General features: G+C 36.0%; 1 protein-coding gene across 9 annotated transcripts in view; it reads right to left on the bottom strand.

The window, feature by feature from the left end:
- Positions 1 to 19,689, bottom strand: part of MAST2 (microtubule associated serine/threonine kinase 2) — a 265,812-nt gene that overhangs the window by 109,893 nt on the left and 136,230 nt on the right. Inside the window, exons 1-2 of one of the 9 annotated variants that reach the window (XM_079115705.1) lie at positions 14,036 to 14,768; positions 11,419 to 11,613 (exon numbers count right to left, since the gene is read on the bottom strand). The exons of 5 other annotated variants lie outside the window; for them this stretch is intronic. In XM_079115705.1, coding sequence (XP_078971831.1) covers positions 11,419 to 11,613; positions 14,036 to 14,085 — 245 coding nt within the window. In that variant the 5' untranslated portion in view covers positions 14,086 to 14,768. Of the gene's footprint in view, positions 1 to 11,418; positions 11,614 to 13,891; positions 14,769 to 19,689 lie in introns of those variants that run through there. 3 more of the 9 variants (XM_079115707.1, XM_079115706.1, XM_079115709.1) reach the window with 3 other exon arrangements.

The following is a 19,689-nucleotide window of genomic DNA, read 5'->3' as shown; positions in this document are numbered from 1 at the left end:
CTGAAACATATATGTTGTGCAATGATCAAATGAGACTAATTAGTATATCCTTTATTGTATATCCTTTATTTCATGTTTGTACTTTTTCTGTGGTGAGAACATTTCATAGCCTCTGTTTGAGCTACTTTGAAATATACAGTACACAAACTAGTCATTATGCTGTCAATGATCCATCCTATCTAACTATAACTTTGAACCTGTTGACCAACATCTCCCCTTTTCCCATCTACCTCCCCATCCTCTGGTAACCACCATTCTGTTCTCTATGAATTTGACTTTTAGATTCTACATATAAGTGAGATCATATGGTATCTTTCTCTGTATCTGACTTATTTCACTTAATATAATGTGCTCTAGATTCATCCGTTTTATTGCAAATGGATGAACTTCTTGGTTTTCTGTTTGTTTTTATTTTATTTTTTTTATTTGTAGATGAACACAATACCTTTATTTTATTTATTTTTATGTGATGCTGAGGATTAAACCCAGGGCCTCACATGGGTCAGGCAAGCACTCTGCCACTGAGCCACAGTCCCAACCCATTTGTTTTTTTAAAGGCTGAATAGTATACAATTGTGTATACATATATCTTTCTAATTCATTCATCAATTAACAGACATTTAGGTTATTTTCTTATTTTAGCTATTGTGACTAATGCTTCAATGAACACAGGAGTGCAGATATCTCTTCAGAATGCTAATTTCAATTCCTTTAGTATATACCCAGCGGTGGCATTGCTCATAAGATACTCTTTTTAGTTTTTCAATTAACATCCATAATATTTTTTAAAACAGTTGTATTGATTTATATTTCTACCAACAGTACATGAGGGGTTTCCTTTTTCCCACATTGTTGTGAACACTTGTTCCTTCTTCATCTTTTTGATAATAGTCAATGTAGTAAGTGGGAGGCTGTATCTCATTATGGTTTTAATGTGTATTACTCTGACAAAGATGTTAAACATTAAAAATCTTTTACATATATGTATGTTGGTCATTTGCATATCTTTTGAGAAATGTCTATTCAAGTCCTTTGCCAGTTTTTTTTTTTTTTTTTTTTTAAATCGGTTGAATGAATGACTGACACTGGAGATCAAATCCAGCACTTCTCACGTGCTAAGCAAGCATTCTACCACTGAGGTGCTTACCCACCAAGCTCTCCTTTGCCTATTTTTAATAGGGTTATTTGTTTTCTTTTTATTGAGAAGTTATGTTACTTATGTATATTTTTTTTATGTTGGCCCCGTATCTGATGTATGATTTACAGCTATTTTCTTCTAGGGACTGGAGCTGTGGTTCAGTGGAAGAGTGGCTTGCCTTGCATGCACGAGGCCCCAAGTTTGACCCTAGCACCACAAAAAGAGCAAGTAAACAAGGTCACTAATAAAAAGTGTTAGAAAAAATTTCTCCCAATCCCAATACATGGGATGCCTCCTCACTCACTGTTTCCTTTGCTGTGCAATAGCATTTTAGTTTGATAAAATCCCATTTGCCTATTTTTGCTTTCATTGCCTGTGCTTTTGGGGTTATACTGGATCAGATTTTTTTGGGGGGGGGGTTCTGGGGATTGAATTCAGGGGCATTCACCCATTGAGCCACATCCCCAGCCCTATTTTGTACTTTATTTAGAGACAGGGTCTCACTGAGTTGCTTAGTGCTTCACTTTTGCTGAGGCTGGCTTTGAACTCATGATCCTCCTGTCTCAGCCTCCCAAGGCTCAGCCTCTAGCACCCGGCCAGATCAGATCTTTTTGTTATAAAGGATTTTACTAGGACATTTGGTGAAATATTAAGTTTATGAATTAGATGATAGTATTTATCAGTGTTAATTTTCTGATTTTAATGACTATTGTGATTATGAGAATATTGGTAGGAAGTATACATTCAGGGGTGATGGGCTATAAGTTCAGGAACTAATTTTCAAATGGGTTAGGAAGGGGCTGGCAAACATTTTGTGTAAAGGGGTAAGTAATAAACATCTTAGGCTTTGTAGGCCACATGTGGTCTGGGTCACATATTCCTTGTTTTTTATAAACCTCTAAAAACAACTAACATTCATCTTCAGCTGCGGACTATACAAACATATGGGTTTTCTTTTCTTGACCCATAGCTGTGAGCAAAAGTCTGTTTTAACTATTCTAAGAATTCTAAAATTAATTTTAATTATCCAGGCATGGTCATGCACACTTGAATTCCAGCAACTTAAGAGGTTAAGGCTGGAGGACTGCAAATTCCAGGTCAGCCTGGCCAATTTAGCAAGACCCTGTCTCAAAATTTTAAAATACAAAAGAGCTGCTGATGTAGCTCAGCGGCAGGTGTCCCTAGGTTCAATCCCTAGAACTGGATGTGGGGGCAGAGGGAAGTCTGCTGCAGTCCAGAGAAATTACTAGAAAATTTTTGTGAATGGTTGCAATAGAGTTTAAACCTGAAAGCTTACTAGATAAAAAGAATCTTTCATTCTACCCGATGCTAGGAATATTTCTGTTGCCCATTTGGATTTATTCTCCTGCTTAGAGGTCCTACTACTAAGTGGGTGGATGGACACATGGACAGACATATGAAATCTCAATATCCAAGGACAGGAAAACAAATTCCCTTCACATAATGTTAGGAAATAAATTCTTCATTTGTAAGGAACACTTTAATATGACTTTTCAGTTGGCTACACTGGGATAACATTTCTTACCTACCTGATTGGCAAAAGTTCAAAAGTTTGACACTACTTTCCATGGGCAAGACTATGAGCAATGGTGAAAATCCAAAATGGCATTAACTGGACAACACCTAATAAAATTATATATACTTTTATCCTTTGATTCAGCAATCCCAGTTCTAGAAATTCATCCTGAAGATATACCTCCAACAATATGAAAATATACAGTCACACATTAATGATAGGGGTATGTCGCCACCCGCAGCAACAGTCACGTAGATATTTGTTACCGCCTGCAGCAACAATTGCGCTGGTATTTATCGGAGGTGGACTGGAAACTGAGCTACTTCTATTGTCTTTCTCTTTAGTGCGCTGTTTTCTTGCTTATTTGCTTGTTCCCTAGCTTATAGAGGAAGAAAGGCTTTGAGAGGAAGGAGAGAGAGAGAGAGGCTTTGCATAAGAGAGAGAGACTTTGCTTAAGAGAGACAGACTACACTTTCAGAGATCTATATCTTCTTAGTTCTGCTGCTTCTTCTTAAAGGTGCATCCTGCATCCTGCGTCCTTCACTCTGCTATCTAGAGGTGTGGCTTTACTTCTCCATTCTGCAATCTGCAACCTGCGTTCTGCCATCATTCAGAGGTGTTGCTTAACCGTTGCTTATCCGTGCTTATCCGGTTATCCAGTTATCCCTCTCTACTAGCTGCTTATCCGGTTATCCATGGTGCTTCCTATAGGTGTGTCTTATATACCTAAGGCAGCCAATCAGCTTAGGATTAGCACAATTGAGGCATGCCCCTCGGTACCAATCAAGAAAGAAAGAAGAATATCTGTTGACCACTAGCACAAAGGAGCCATTAACTAATCAGGCAAAATTAGATCACGCCGTTTTAACACTATGCGTCACCTCTTGTTGCTGCAGCCGCCATCTTAGGGTTACCCAAACATGTCTTCTGCAGGGGTATATTCTGAGAAACACATTGTTAGATGATTTTGTCATTGTATACACATCAAGTATACTTATATAAACCTAGACTGTATAGTTCACATACCAAGGATATCATGCATATACATGTGTTATAGCCTATTGTTCCTAGGGCCATGATGAATAAAACAACATGAAATTAAATCAAGAGAAAATGGTGCAATTATTTTCTCACATATGAGTAAACTTGAGATATGAGGTTGCTGTCAGTTAACACAGCATACTGCTTTATATTTAACTTTTTTATATAAGTACATTCTGAAATAACCATTAAAAGTATACTCAAATACATAAATCAGTAATATAGTCATTAATTGTCATCATCAAGCATAACCGACTATACATAACTGTGCTATATACTTTTATGTTTGGTAGTGCAAGTACATTTGTTTATACCTTATATTGTGCTACAATGTCATAATAGCTTTATCACTAAACAATGGGAATTTTTCAGTTTCATTGTAATATTATGGGACTACCATAATATATGTGATCCATCACTGATGGAAAAGTCATTCTGTGCCTGACTGTATATGCATTATCAAATAACTAAAGTCATTAAAAATTAGTTCTTCTATGCCAAGGGTCTGTCATAAAGATTACTTGTCTGACTCTACTCTTTGTGTACTAGTTCCTTAACAGTTGATTCTCTCTCCATGAACCCACCCTATCTATAAAATGAGGTAATCAGTACTGGTATCAGATCCTTCTTCTGTATCATCCAGGGACATGAAAGACAAGCTCTGTGCCCCAGTCTATAGCAACCTGCCCCAAGATGATTACTAAACACACTTCCTCTTTTTACAAAGTTTTCCTTAGCTGAACATTTGGTTAGTTACTTAAACAACAAGCATTATGGACATTATAACACATTCCTTTGGCTACAGTGCTCTGGACAAATCACCTTCACTACAAAGCAGAAGGTAGCAGGTGTGAATCACTGATAAAGGAATGGGTGACACTTAGGCTCTAGGCTGAAGGCTCAGTAAAGAGTTTAGATAAGCAAGGCAGGGTGGCACACACCTGTAATCCCATCAACTTGGGAGGCTGAGGCAGGAGGATCTTAAGTTTGAGGTCAGCCTCTGCAACTTAGCAAGGCCCTATCTCAAAACAAAAAATAAAAAGGACTAGAAATATAGCTCAGTGGTAGAGTTCCCCTAGGTTTAATCCCCAGTAACAAAATGAACAAACAAACAAAAAATCTGAGTTGACTCAAGGGTACGCCACTGCACCTCAGGGTAGACAAGTAAATAATGAGGGGAGAATTCCTTTTGTATAACATTGTAGTTAATAGAATGGGAATGGGAATATCATCTTCTGAAAACTTCTAATAACTCCTAAGATCTAGGTGATAATTATCAGGGGGCCAGTACTATCAAAATGAAGGAAAAAATCTTGCATGACCTGTCTCCTGACAGATGTATATTACCAAATTATTGAGTAACTCTCCCCATCACAATCAGATCAAACTCCCAGTTTATAGAAAATATAGGGTCATAAGAATAGTTAACCCTTCAGGGATACAATGAGAGAAATTCAGAACATGGTAAAACTCCATTAATAAGCAATTCAGTTTCTACAGTAAATTAAGTTATAAGTAGGAAAAAAAAAAAAAAAGAGAGAGAGAAAGCAGGAAAACCCTTGATTAAAGAAGACATAAAGTCACCAGATATACTGTCCATGACAGTTTAGGTTTAGGCCTGTTACCCCAGCACGGGCTGGGGGTTGTAGCTTAGATGCAGAATACTTGCCCACCATGTGCAGGCCCTGGGTTTGATTACCAGCACCACAAAGGGGGTTAGGGGGAGACAGGAGTACTACTTATCCCCCCCCCAAAAAAAAATATATAAAGCATTTGAACACTAACTAGATATTTGACAATATTGATAAATTATTAATTTAGGTGTGCTAACATACCATGGTTATTCTCCTAAAGATTCCTTATCTTTAGTGATACAAACTGAAATGTTTATACATAAAATAACATGAAGTCTGGGATCTGCTTTAAAATAATCAAAAAAGAAAAAAAAGAGAGAAGGAGGGGATGTAGATTATATATATATATATATATATATATATAAGATTATATATATATATATATATAAGATTATATATATATATATATATATATTCTTTTTTTGGGGGGGATATAGATAATATTGACCTGATAATGTAGACACTGGGACTATAATACCTCTCCCTCTCTTCTCTGGAATGCTCTTGAGATTTTTTCCCCCTATACAACATTATATTCAGTATAACAAAATTTTCCTACTTTCAGAAACAGAAATATTATAGAAAGCATCATCGTCATGCTTTTAAGCCAGGAGCAAGCATTTGGTATCTTGCTGAATAGAAAAGTGATGTTTACAGTTATATGTTTATTCAGAGTCTGGTGAAGACAGGGTCTTTGAAAAACTCTCCCCATACAAGGTTTCCTGAGGTTAAATCACAGCTAGCATTCTTCATTACTTCACTTTTCCATTAAAAAGACAAAAACCAAAAGACAGTGTACCCTTCCCTAATAAGGGAATCATTTCTCCTGAAGATACTTTGAAGTTACCCCTTCCCTGACACAGAAGAAAAAATGAACACCTGAAAACTATTCAGATGACTTCCACTACCACATAATGGTCCTTTTAAAAGAATGTAATTCAGAGTGTTTCTCATTTCTGCCTCTGTCTTGGCAAGTCCAAAGGGTATCTTCAGAGGCAAAAATTAGTAAGCTCCATATAAGGTAATAGGTACCTAATCGCCATGGCCTTTACTCAGTCAGGAAAAAGGCTTTCATGGTAAGGACACATGGTAAGGGATGCTTAAATCTATCCACTGGAAAGTCAGAACATGAGAAACTTAATGGAAACAAAATGAAGTGATGAGGACGGCAGGTATTAGTCTAAATGTAACATGTATTAACTTGTTTAATGCTTACTGTAATCCTTGTAGTGTTATTATCCCCGTTTTAATGATGTAGAATACTGAGGTAGAAAAAAGGGAAGCTATTTGTCTATTCCTGGTATATGGTAGGGTCAGGATAAGAACAAGTTCTGCAGATGTTCCTCTTCTGGAATTATTTTGAAAAGCAGTTGTTTAAAAGAAGAAAGACAAGAAAAGCAGGTGTTGGTAAAATGAAAACAGGGTTTCTGTTTAGTAGGAAATAATCTTGACGCTACCCCAAAGAGGGTTCAAAGGCTGCTTCATTTTGGAGGCGGCCCAAAGGAACACCTGTCCTTTTGCCATACAAGTTTGCAAAAAGCCTCACACATGAGACACAGGAGGGGCCAGAGGGCTAACTGGCACCAATGGCTCCCAGTTTCAACAGTGACCTCCCTGTTGCCAAAGAAATTCAAGCAAGGGCTGAATAGCTTGTTGTTAGGCATTATATGGAAGGTATTACTATGCAGTAGGAAAACAGGTTAAAGCTAGAATCCTTCCAATACACAGATCACTCTCCTAAGGATTTCTTGCTACAAACTCTCCTACTTTAGGATGATGAAGTCTACGCAAATCAAAACTAACTCTATGTTCCAGGAAGGTGCTACCATCAAAATTCTATCCCCAGCAGACCTACAGCTGGGACAATAGCCAGAAACACAGCCAAGTCCTCTCTTTCTTCAGGGATACCAGTTAACACCACAGACTCCAACAATCTTTCAAAACAGAATCATTCCAAAAAATGCAATACTACCCATGCTTGAGTGCCAAGCAATAAGACGGAATCACAGTCTTAGAAGATCTACAAATTGACTACAGGCTGGAGGTTATTTAATTCAATACAGAGGTCAAAGCCACTGCCAGTAGCTCTCAACTTTTACTTCTTATTCACATTATTTGCTGGAACCATTTTCCTCTTCTTTCCACTTTACTTGCTCGTTTGCTTAATAACAATAAAGTTCAATAGGCACATGCTCATGGGTAAAGGATTGTATAGAGTAGAAATCTATCACTGTGTGCGCTAAGCACTGTTTCTGTCCTAGATTGGAAATGTGAATACAGAGAACACACTGATTGGTGGGGAATACCAAGGAGCAGGGCTAAAAGGTAACAAAATGAAATGATATAAGCATAGAGGAAAACATGTTTTTTAAAGCAGGCAATAAAAACAATGGCCTGGAAGTGACCATGGACTATGAGAATACCAATTCTCATCCCAGAGTATAGGGGGGTTTATTAAAGAATGTTATAAATATGTCACCTTGGGATAAATGAAGACCTGGGGCTGCAAAAATTATTTTGGTTCAGAACATATTATACTGCATATGGGAAGTATCTTAGAGACGCAGAACACTATAGTTAAGAACAGTCTTTAAAGTCAGATTGCCAGGGTTTTAACCTTGGTTCTGCCATTTACCAACTATATTATCTTAAGCAATTTATTTAATCTCTCTGTACCCCAGATGCCCCATGTATGAAATTAACAGTAATAATAAAATCTACCCTCATGGAATCAGTGTGTGAGAACTGCCATCACCTACAAATTTAAAGTTCTTAAAACTGTGACTAGGAGTTATTAAGTGCTTGGTTTTTGTTAACTTATTAAATAAATACTACTCAACTCCATATGTTTTATCAGAAACATAATAAAGGGGTTAAGACCACAGACATATTGATATAAGAAGCTTTGAGACTGAATGACAAATTCCACTGTTTATGAATAACTTCCTTAACCTCTCTGTACCTATAAAACTGATTTATTTGGATTACCTACCTCATAAATAAAATGAACTTGTGTTGTTAACCTAATGAGAGTATTTTTAAGGATTAAACAAATCAACAATGCATATAAATCTTCTAGAAAAAAGTTTAGTACAATAAATGCTCAGCAAATGTTACTTAATCTTCAGTTTGTTTCACTTCTCAATTTTCTTCCATAGGCAAGATAAAATAAAAAGAACTTATTCTATTTCTACAAGTTTTATCTAACATGTCAATCAGTCAACCAATAATCTCTGATAATAGAAACATGACCTTATTGAACTTCTCCCTGCCAAGAAGGGGAAGCAGAGATAAGATTTACCTTGTGCCTTTAAAATTAAAAATATATATATCAGCTGTGCATGGAGGTGTACTCCTATAATTCCAGCTATTCAGGAGGCTGAGGCACAAGGATGGATCACCTGATCCAGGGAGTTTGAGGTCAGCTGTGCACTGTAGTGAGAGCCTATATTTAAAAAAAAAAAAAAAATCCTTAAAATACCTCCCCTGCAAAACCCCTAATCATATAAAATATGTGAAACTATAGGTATTAGACAGAAGGGGAACACACAAAGTAAGCCCTAAGACTGCGCCCCAGGTAACTGTAGGGAGAACCTGCCAACACGAGAATGGTTAGCAAAAAGAGCCCAGCAGTCTTCCCTGAGTTAGGGAACAGAATTGAGAATGTGGGGAGGCTAAGGTGGCTAGAATTTGTGAGACAGAGTATCAGAGAGCAGAGAGTTATACAAAAAAAAACTCTGCAGGAAGTTCCTCTTTGAGTTTTTAGTCAAGTACCAATCAGCACATGTGAAAAAGAAAATTGTCCAAGAAAAAGAGCAGATGGTACACTCTCCAAAGCTCACACAGTACCAGATAGTTTATGTTCCCATCAGCTCAAGGGGGAAAAAAACAATACACAGGCATCAGGTGGAGAACTCAGAAAGTATTGCTTTGGTAGAAAGGAAAAATCAGTCACAAATGGTGCTCTGATCCCCCAAACAAAACCTAAAAGTAGTCCTCAAAACTATTTGGAAATAGTTTGGTTTCCAAACTATTTCCAAATAACTGAATCCCAGAATCTCAAGATTATTTAAAGGAATGTAAAAATATTCCGCAAACAAGTTAAAGTCACCTTGTCATATCACTGAACTGGTATTTTGCATGGAACAAATATAAAAGAAGAATGAAATGAAATACTTAGCACCAATCAAACGTGTGAACAAGTCTAAGGGGAGGGGAAAACCATGAAATTTAAAAAGTTTTTATCCCAATACTGCAAAACATTGCCCTAGGTTGTATGTTCTAGGACCACAGACATCAAGAGATACTACTATTTCAAGCCATGTGCAAAGAGTGGGCACACCTTAGGTCGTAGGTGCTAATCAACTCACTATCTTTCTCAGACTCATACCAAGAAGATCAGTTCCTCCAGAAAGGGTGCCTTCAGGGAGGAGTTAGCCCCTGACACTGTTCTATGTCAGTCTAACACTATCCCAAGTTGTCTTCAGAATTTGAGCTCCTACATCAAATTCTGTAATCCAAAGTTGAATAATGCATTTTGCTTCCACTTTTTAGTTTTTTAGGTTACTTTTTTTTTTCTAACAAAAAGCTTTACCAATACCTATTGATCAATCACACCTTCCTTGTGTGATTGGAACCTTCAATTGGCTTCCAAGATACCTTTTCTTGGTTCTTCTTGAACAGTTACTCCTTTCTGGTTTCTCCTTTTCTGGTTCATCATTATTTCCCTAACCTCAAGAAGTCAAATTACCCCAGGACTCAATCCTTGGACATTTCCATTAAATGTCATTTGCTGTATGAACCCATAAATCTAATGAATTAGATCACATATATCCTCTCAATTTCTAACTATATACCTGTAACCTAGACCTTGAATTTATAATTAGCTATCACTATTATCCAAGCTTAGTTTATGATAACTCCAAATTTTTAGCTGTTCAGTCCAAAATTTTTAGTCATCCTTAACTTCCCTTTTTTCACAAACCCTGCAGGTAAATCCTATCAATTTTACCTTCAAAACATGTCCCAAATCTAATCATTCCTTACACCTGCACCATCATAGGCTCAAACAACCATTTGCCTCTTAATCTGCCTTCTAACTTCTGATAGGATATTCTTTGACTTTTAATTATCCAATGGCTACTTACCTCACTCAGTATAAAAATAAATATAATAGCACTTAAAGTTCTTATTAATCTGCCTTCCCACTATACCTCAGACTTGATTTCCCATCACACACCACCTAATTTCTTCTATGCCTGGTTCATGGAACTCTCTGCTGCACACACTACACACAAAGCAAGCTCCTAAATCAGGCCTTTGACACTTACTGTTGTTGCATCAGCCTGAATACTTTTCCTTCAGATCCTTCTATTCTGGCTTCATGACTTCCTTCAGATCTTTTCTCGTATTTCAACTAACTAACCAGTAAGGACCTCCCTGACCATTATAGAAAATGTCAGCTTCTGCCTGGCCCTCACATTTCCTACTCCCCATGTCTTACTGCACTTTCTGGCCATTGATTAAGTCACTTATCTACTCATTAACTTGTCTGTCTTCCCTAGAACCTAAGTTTCCTGAGAATAGGGACTTTATCACTTTGTGGTCACTATTTTGTCTTCCATGCCTAAGGCTGTGTCCAGAACATAGTATGCCTTCAAATAATGTTGAATATTAAAAAGGAAGGCAGAAAGAAATAGAAGGAGGCTATTTAATCAACTTAAATGATTTAACCCGTTTTGGACTTGAATTTTCCTGTTGCATAAAATGTGGAGTTTGGATGTGAAGATCTCTAGCACTCTGTCCTGCTCTGGGGTGGTCACAGTTTACTGATAGCCCAGTAGTCAGGATGGGCACATAAACTATCTTAGTGTTAATGTACTAATCTATTTTTTTTTTCCTGAAAATCTGAATATAGGAGATAACTGTGAATTCCCTTTATTCTCCTCTGGAAGGACTTAACTCTTACTCAGTTTCTTCCCATTATTAAGGAGTAAAGTATGGATTTTATCTACAAGGTCAGAAGCAATCACCAAGACCCACATTCACATCACAGCAGGTTTCCTTACCTCCACTGCAGTGGGCAGCTGGAACAGGGACTGCCAGGACTGCTGTGGGCTTGTGGGCTCAGGAAAAAGGCAAGAGGAGAAGTAGCCAAAACACAATCAGCACTAAACGGGATTTTAACAAGGGAGAAAGCTGGAGTTGATGAGGGTGGGAACATGTGATGGTTTACATCGGCTCCTCGGCAAAGAGTAGAGATTCTGAGAAGGACCACGGTAGGAAAAACAGGGTCAGTGATAATTTATCAACCAAAAAGAACATATTAAAAATAGTTAGTTTAGGAATCAAGAAAAGTAAGTGGTCAAAAATCATTCTTAAATATTCTACTTCAGTATCAGTGTTGGCAAAGAATGATGGACTAAAACGTAATCCATAAAATTACAGCTGAAAGTTTAAGCTTTAGCTATTCAAAATATTTAGAATTGACTTTGGGACAAACTAAACACTGTATAAATTTGCAACTCATCAACTAGTAAAAAACAGGTAATAGTTCATGCTCAATGACTAAAACTTCCTAAAGAAATGTGTATATCCACAAAAGTAAAACATTCTAAAAAATTTATAAATTATTGATTATATCTACGATGACACCAATTATTTAGCTAACTTTTCCTAATGAGTATATTAAATTATGTCATTTAATTCTGCATAATAAATTTTGCTTCTGCTTAAATTTGCTTTATTTTAATTTTAAATTTAAATTTCTGCGTTCCTTTTCTCCCTGAAAACAATCTAGCCATCCTAATTTGTTCAGTCCTACTGAAGATTATTAAATACCAAGAGTAGGTTGAAAACAGGTGATACAGATTTCTAATTTGTTGTCAACGGTAGATATGACTCAGATGATGAAAAATAAATAAGATTCACAGTATTTAATTTGCTACCATACTGACATGAATGTGTGTGTGTATATATAATAATATTTAATTATAATATTTTAATTAAAAGGTAAAAAATTACTTAAGTATCATGAAAGCACCTGACCTGTTTCAAAATAACATTACTTTCCTGTGTTATTACTGCTGACTATTTAGAATATGGATATGGTTATCTTCTGCTCATGTCTAATTACATATATTCAGAGGAAATCTTTGCCTTCCTTCTCATTAAACCTTGAAATGACTTTGGCTTACTTCTTAGGTAAGTAAGCCAAAGGGGGGTATGATAAAATAGGAAAGGGGAAGGTAGACAACTATTTAAAATTACAGTCATGCCAAAATTTCCACAAACCCAACATATATTCCTTTATGTATAAGTAATTTAGAGCTAATTAAACATACAATAGGCCATTTAATATTTGTTAGCCTGAACAATCTCGCTTTTATAAAGTTTGAGAGCCTTAAATCTTATCACATAAAATGAAATTTAACTATTTTGATGAATATATTATTGTGATTACAAAAGTTTATGACAACCAAATTTCATTTCCTTTTTAATCCTAATTACCACTCTGAAAACTGATTATATGATGGGGCTTGAATCTAAGAAGCTGTGTTTGAAAATGGAAAAGTAATTTATAAACTGCTTATTAGCTCCTCAGGTATTATTTTCCAAATTTATTCATTAAGACAGATACATGGATTCCCAATACCACTGCACCAATATTCAAAAAGCATGACTGTTGACCACTTACATTTTCTTAAACTACAAACTACATTTAAAATTTTGACTTCGCTAACAACTCATCTTCAAATGAAGTTTTTTTTAGGGCAATTTACATTGGTAGTCTTGACATGGGATTAAAATGTCCTGATTATATTCTTCAAACAAGTGCTGTTTTTCAGGGTCTGGTAGAATTAGTAATTCAATCAATGAACATCAACAGACACTAAAAGGTATCAGCCCAAAGGAAATCTGAAGAAATCTGACTAAGTCATAATGTCTAGGGATAAGCACTAACACCCAGGAAGAAAATCTTAAGTGCACTCTCTCCACCCTGTGAGTTAAGCAAAGGCAGTTTGAGGTGAAATGGACTGCAGGACTCTTCTTCCACTGGTTCTCTAACTTACTCATCAATTCCCTCAGCACTTCATTAAATAAGCCTCAGAAGCTCTTGGAAATGCCACCCTGCAGTGGAGGCTTCCCTCATTCCTTAGCCTTGAAATCCTCACCTAATAAAGTGTGTTTTTATATTAACCTATAGAGAAATAAAATTCAAGGCACACCCTAAAGGATCCCCAGCTTGGCTCTAAAAAGGCAGGTCTGAGGGTCTAAGCTGACAGGCCAGGGGCAGAAATGCAACACTCTCTCTCGTCAGAGGAGGTACTTTTTATTTCCATCTGTTTCTCACATTCCTGGGGCTTGTATTTGCAGCTCTGACACTAACTTTAAACTAGCATTTGCTTTCAAGATAAGGAACAAACTATTTTCATTGTTATCCCAGTTCCCCTAGTACCTAGGAACTCCTAAAATTACATCCAATTCAAGTTTCCAGAACTGGAAACTACACAAGCCCTGGACAGGGACCACTGCTTTGACCTTGAATTACTGAAGCCAGCTCAGCCCTCTTCCCGACAGGCATCTCCAAGGCAGTCTTCATCCAAGCAAATGAAGTGTGTTAGTTGGCATTAGTTCTTTTCCTGACATTTTCCAGCTTCCAGTCAGAGACCCCAGCCTCCTTACTGAATCCGCAGGCACGGTGCGCCCAGTCTCTCCCTTCTCCGTTTCATCATTCTCCTGGCTATTCAAGCTCTGCCCTTCTTGGCAGGAAGTTCTCTCACACAAAGGATACATCAGCCAAAAGAAATTTACAAAGGCTCCCTAAACTTACAGTGAAAATTAAAGAACTTTTCTCCAAAACCATGATATTCAGAATCCCCCCCACCCCGCTGGTGCTGCTGCAACAAGACAAGACCTAAGAGCCCAGGAGGCAGTAGTGAGACAGAGTCAATTTCAGATCCCAAATGAATCAGCTGTCCTCTGATCTGCTTGACATCATTCACACTCAGTGTACAGCAAATCAGAGCTCCAGAAAGCACCTTGTTCCTGCGTCAGTGACAAGCACCAAATTCTCTCCCCGACAAATCAGTTGCAACCTCCAACTCAGACTTGGCAGCAGTAAAGACCCTGGCAGAAACTGTGCATACCAACTTGAAAACTCACACTGTGTCAGAAGTACTGTTAACCCAGGAGACGTGGGCCAGGCTACAGCAGCTGTTGTAGTGAGCTGGGGACTGGAAGATAGCGTATTACAGATCCCAAATTGGTAAAATAATGAACTAAGAATAAGTGGGCATTTCTGCAACACTGATCATTCCCAGGCCTAGTGGAGGATGACAGGGCTTTTACATTAGGGCTCAAAGTATGGTCTTATTCAAATTCTGATTCTGACCAATTTAAGTAACTCATACTCCTTGAAAGCTTGACACCATTTATTATTCAATTTCTATTACTCTCTAATCACTTAAAAAACCTTGTGATGAGAAAAGTCAAAAGGAAAGTTAAGAAAATAAGCCCAGAAACTAGTTTAATTTCATTCAGTAACCATTAATGAAAGCATTTATATTGCAGACTTTGTATAAGACTTTAAGGTAAGCTGTAGTAGAACTTTATTGAAGTAAGATACTTAACTTGTGTATGCTTTGGATTCTCCACCTGTGAAATGAAGATAATTAAGGGTGTAGTGAAGTACCTATCGCAGAGAAAGCACCATAAAAGTGTTAAGCTGTTACTACAGGTCTTCATGTTTGGGAGCTGTCTCCTAATCTAAAGGGCATCTGTCTAAACACATAGGAAATCATCTGAGGAAAAAAAGCCTAGCCTGGAGAAAGTCAAGGGATCAAAGTAAACTGTGAGTTAGAGACCAGCAGCTAAAAGATAAGCAACAGTCTTGACCCTGATGCAGAGGACCCAGTTAATGCCCATGGGCTCTTCTCATTCATCGAGATGGCAGAGATTGTTAAACTGTTTTCTAGAGTAAAATTCAAAGGATTAATTCATATTACAACCATGCTTTTTCAACTGCAGGTCACAGCTCTTTGGTAAATCATGAAACCAAGATCAACTTTTTAAAAAAGGGAACATAGAAATAGAAAAGAAAATATAAGAGCTTCATACATAGTAAGGTTAAGCAATGTTCCGTGAAACGTGTGTTTCTCACAACTATTGCTGAAATAATGTAAAATATATATATATGCAAACATGCATCATGGGTCACAATTCAAAATCTATTTGTTATTAAAAGTGAGAGTTTAAAATATTTGAAAGTCACTGTTCCTTTTGGTGTTTGTTTTTTTACAGTACTCAAAAATTGAACCCAGGGCCTTGTGCATGCTAGGCAAGTGCTCTACCACTGAACTATATCCCCAGCCCTTTCTTAAATTTTATTTTGAGACAGGGTCTCACTAAGTTGCAGAGACTGGCCTCCAACTTGTGATATTCCTACCTTAAACTTCCAAGTGGCTGTAATTATAGGCGTTCACCAATGCACCAGTTTCACTATTCTAGTTTAATCACCCAAGCAAATTCACCACACCTAGTATCTATAGGCACTCACATTTCCTCCCCACATATTAGTCCATTTCCTCATCTCTCACAGCTTCTGTTCTCCATGAGACCTAAAGATAACCAAACTCTCTCAGATATATCGCACCTCTCAGTACTGCACTTTGGAGAGCCTCACAGTGATATCAAGGTCAGTCACAAAAGCCCCAGTCTTAGGTTATCCCATCCACAGTTGAGGTTTGCAATTATGGTAGGGCTCTAAGTTTCTACCTAGTATTCTCCAATTCTTTCGAGTTCTTTAATACTCAAGACAGGGCTCAACACTTAGTAGTATTGCAATTGAAATGTCTACCTTTTCTTATTCATGTATACAACTACTTACTGATTGCAAACTTAAAGCCAGGTAAGAAAGGCCTCTGCCATGAATCACTCAATTTAGAGATTCTGTGAAATAACACAAACACTAAAAGTAAATTCATTAAAGAAATGGGGATGCCTCTGCCTGAGATATAGCATTCTGCACTAACAAAATGGAACCCATTCTTGTAATTTACTCTTCAGATTCCAGGAAAACACCTATATCATTCATTCCTATATCCTTTTCATTCCTACATCCTTAAAAAAAAAAAAAAAAAGGCAACTCTGTTGGAATTTAATTTGAGGGGTTATAAAACTGTGAATTTCAGAGAAAACTCTGCTTGAGAGTATGAAATATTTGGGAAACTCAGGGTCTTTGAAGTGAAAAGACAACCTGTCAAATCTTTCTTAGATAACATGAATATAACAGATTTATTGCCTAAGAAAATTAATGACTCCTACTAGAGTCAAACATCCACTTACCTGATTTTCTTCTGTTTACATTCATGGTTCTGAAGGTACTCATAATTTAGGTCAGTATGCATAACAATTACACACAGCAGTTGAGGAACATTTTACAGAATTAAGGAATTATATTACTAGTAAATATTTGTTCAGACATATGTAAGGTAAGAAGCCAACATTTTATACTGGCAAATGTTTAAACAATGCTAGAGTCATAATTTACTTTTATAAAAGGTATATCAGAAGTAACTAGAAATTATTTAATTTAGCTGAACTTAAAGTTTAGTAATTTTGAATATTTAAAAAGAAAAATAATTTTTAAAGTATGACAATTTTCCTTTTTTTCACTTTAATTTATATTTTTGGTACTCTCTGAATACAACTGCATCTTATTTTAAAATCCTATAGATCACTGAACATGAAAACAATTTGTGCTCACTACAGAGGGAAAAATAAGGAAGTAGAGCTTGGCAAAGAAAAAAGAAAATTTACAAACAAGTTGTTCATCTTAAATTTGGAAAAAAAAAAAACACTTGCTAACAACAAAAGTGAATAGATTTTACCTACAGTTTACAAAAGGGCACACCTAAAATTATTGGCACTGGAAGAAAGAGTGAATTAACAGAAAATAAACCTTGGTCTTGGGCTGGGTGTGGGCTTAGTGGTAGAGCACTTGCCTAGCATGTGTGAGGCACTGGGTTTGATTCTCAGCACCACATATAAATAAATGAATAAAATAAAGGTCCATCAACAACTAAAAAGAAAAAAATATATATATATATAATTTTTAAAATAAAATAAACCATGATCTTCAAAACAGACAAGTAAACACCAATACAGAATGCTGGTGTGATTATTTTTCAAAAGAATACTATCAAGAATTTAGTCAAATACAAAGATACCCCCCCCCATGATTTAAAACAATCATAAAAAAATGGGGAAGTTAGGTTTAATGTAAATGATTTTGAAATTTGATGTTAAAATGAAGATGATTTAAAAAATGGTAAAACAAATGGTCACTGGATAGAATAAAGACTTAAATAAAATCAGTAACTTAACTGGTATTAAAAGTTAGAGACAAAAATCATGCCTAACATTTTTTAAAGTAAAATATTACTCAGTTCTATAGATTATAATAGGAACAAAATCATATTAGACATCAAATTATAATATATATATTACTGAGTTACCTGATGATGAAAACAAGGAAGTAAAAATGAATGAGAATTTCATTAGCTTTAGACTTGATGTAAAAAATATAGATTTTGACTTGAGAGAACCAAAGAAAAACCTTTCAGTTTTAGGTACTGCCCTAAAAGACTAGAAAATTTCCATGTGTAACTATAACATTACTGAACAGAACTAGCCATTCCACAACAAACCACCAAATTCTAGACTAGACAAAATCCATAAGGCAACAGTTTTCAGGCTCTGGGAAACAGGTAATACAAAAATACAAATCCAGACAGAAAGCAAACTCAAAATGTGAGCTGCTCCAAACTGCTTGGGAACAAATTTCTTACAATGACACAGAGAACTAGAATTTAAACAGAGCACAGTAGATCTGCAAAGCTGAGGAGGTACGGGTTAGAGATCAGGGAAGCGAATCAAACAGACATTAATAATTCATCAAGAAAAACAACATATTAGGCCATAAAAGAAGTCTCAAGAAATTTCAAAAGATTAAAATCCTATAAATTATGTTGCCTAACCAAAAAAAATCAATTACCATAAAATACCCCAGTATTTGGAAAGTAAATCATACACTTCTAAATAATCTTGGTCAAATATGAAATGACAAAGGAAACTGCAAAATACTTTGGATTAAACTATAATGAAGATACATATACCAAACATTATAGAACACAGCTAAAAGAATGCTGAGAGGGAAATTTATACCTTTAAATATTTATACTAAAATTTTTGTTATATATATCGACACAATTTTTAAAGCTTTAAGACTTAATTCAAAAGGGATTAAGACCCACACATTTAAAAGGTAAAATAATGAACTTCTAGATGAACACATTGGCAAAAATCTTCATGATCTTGGGATAGGCTAAGATTTCTTGGACAAAACATGAGTAGGTACTAACCATGAAAACTCACAAACTAAACAATATAATAATTAAGACTTTCTGCTCTTTGAAACACAGTATTCCAAAAAGGATAAAGTAAGCCATAAACAAGGAGCAAATAGTCTCTCTCTGTTATAGAAAAGTGTATAGTATGTGGAATTACACATGTAACTCTTACAACTCAATAATCATTTTAAAAATTTAATTTTTTCAAAATGGGCAAAAGATATGTACACTTATTTCACAGAATAAGATTTACAATGACCAATAAAGGCATGAAAAACATCATCATTCATCTGCAAACTTCAGGTTAAAACCTCAATGAGATATCAGTATATACCTACTCAAATGGCTCAAATGTAGAAATCTAGCAATAACAAGTGTCGGTCAACTAGAAATCTCAACATTGCTGGTGGGAATATAAAATGGTATAACAATTTTAGAAAATTGTATGGCAGGTATTTTAATAAAATTAAAGATAGACATCATTTACAATTTGACAGAAGAGGGGGTCTGAAATCTAACTTTGGCTCTTTCAATTTTTTAAAAGGATTAAAAATATTTTAGTCAAAATAATTTTCACATATAAGATATTACAAAAATGACACTGCAATAAAATGTAAGTAAGTTAAAAGCAAGGAAATGGAAAAAAAGTAGGTTTGCATGATTTATAGTTTTCTTTTGCATAACACATGAGCACAAACTTGGCCACTTAAATCAACACATATTTATTATTTCACAGTTTCTCTGTCAGAAATTCAAGCACAGTTTAGCTGGTTCTCTGCTAAGGGTATCAGGAGGCTGCAATCAAGGTGTAACATGGGCTGTTTTCCATTAGGAGACTTGATTCAGGAAGAATTCTTTTTTTGTAGGTATGGAGTGGGGTGGGGGGCAGTACTGAGGATGGAACCCAGGACCTACATGCCAGCCAAG

Source organism: Sciurus vulgaris (genome assembly GCF_902686455.1).
Source record: "Sciurus vulgaris genome assembly, chromosome: 1".
NCBI lineage: Eukaryota > Metazoa > Chordata > Mammalia > Rodentia > Sciuridae > Sciurus > Sciurus vulgaris.
The sequence above is the reverse complement of the archived record's forward strand: the minus strand, read 5'-3'. Positions and strand labels throughout refer to the sequence as shown.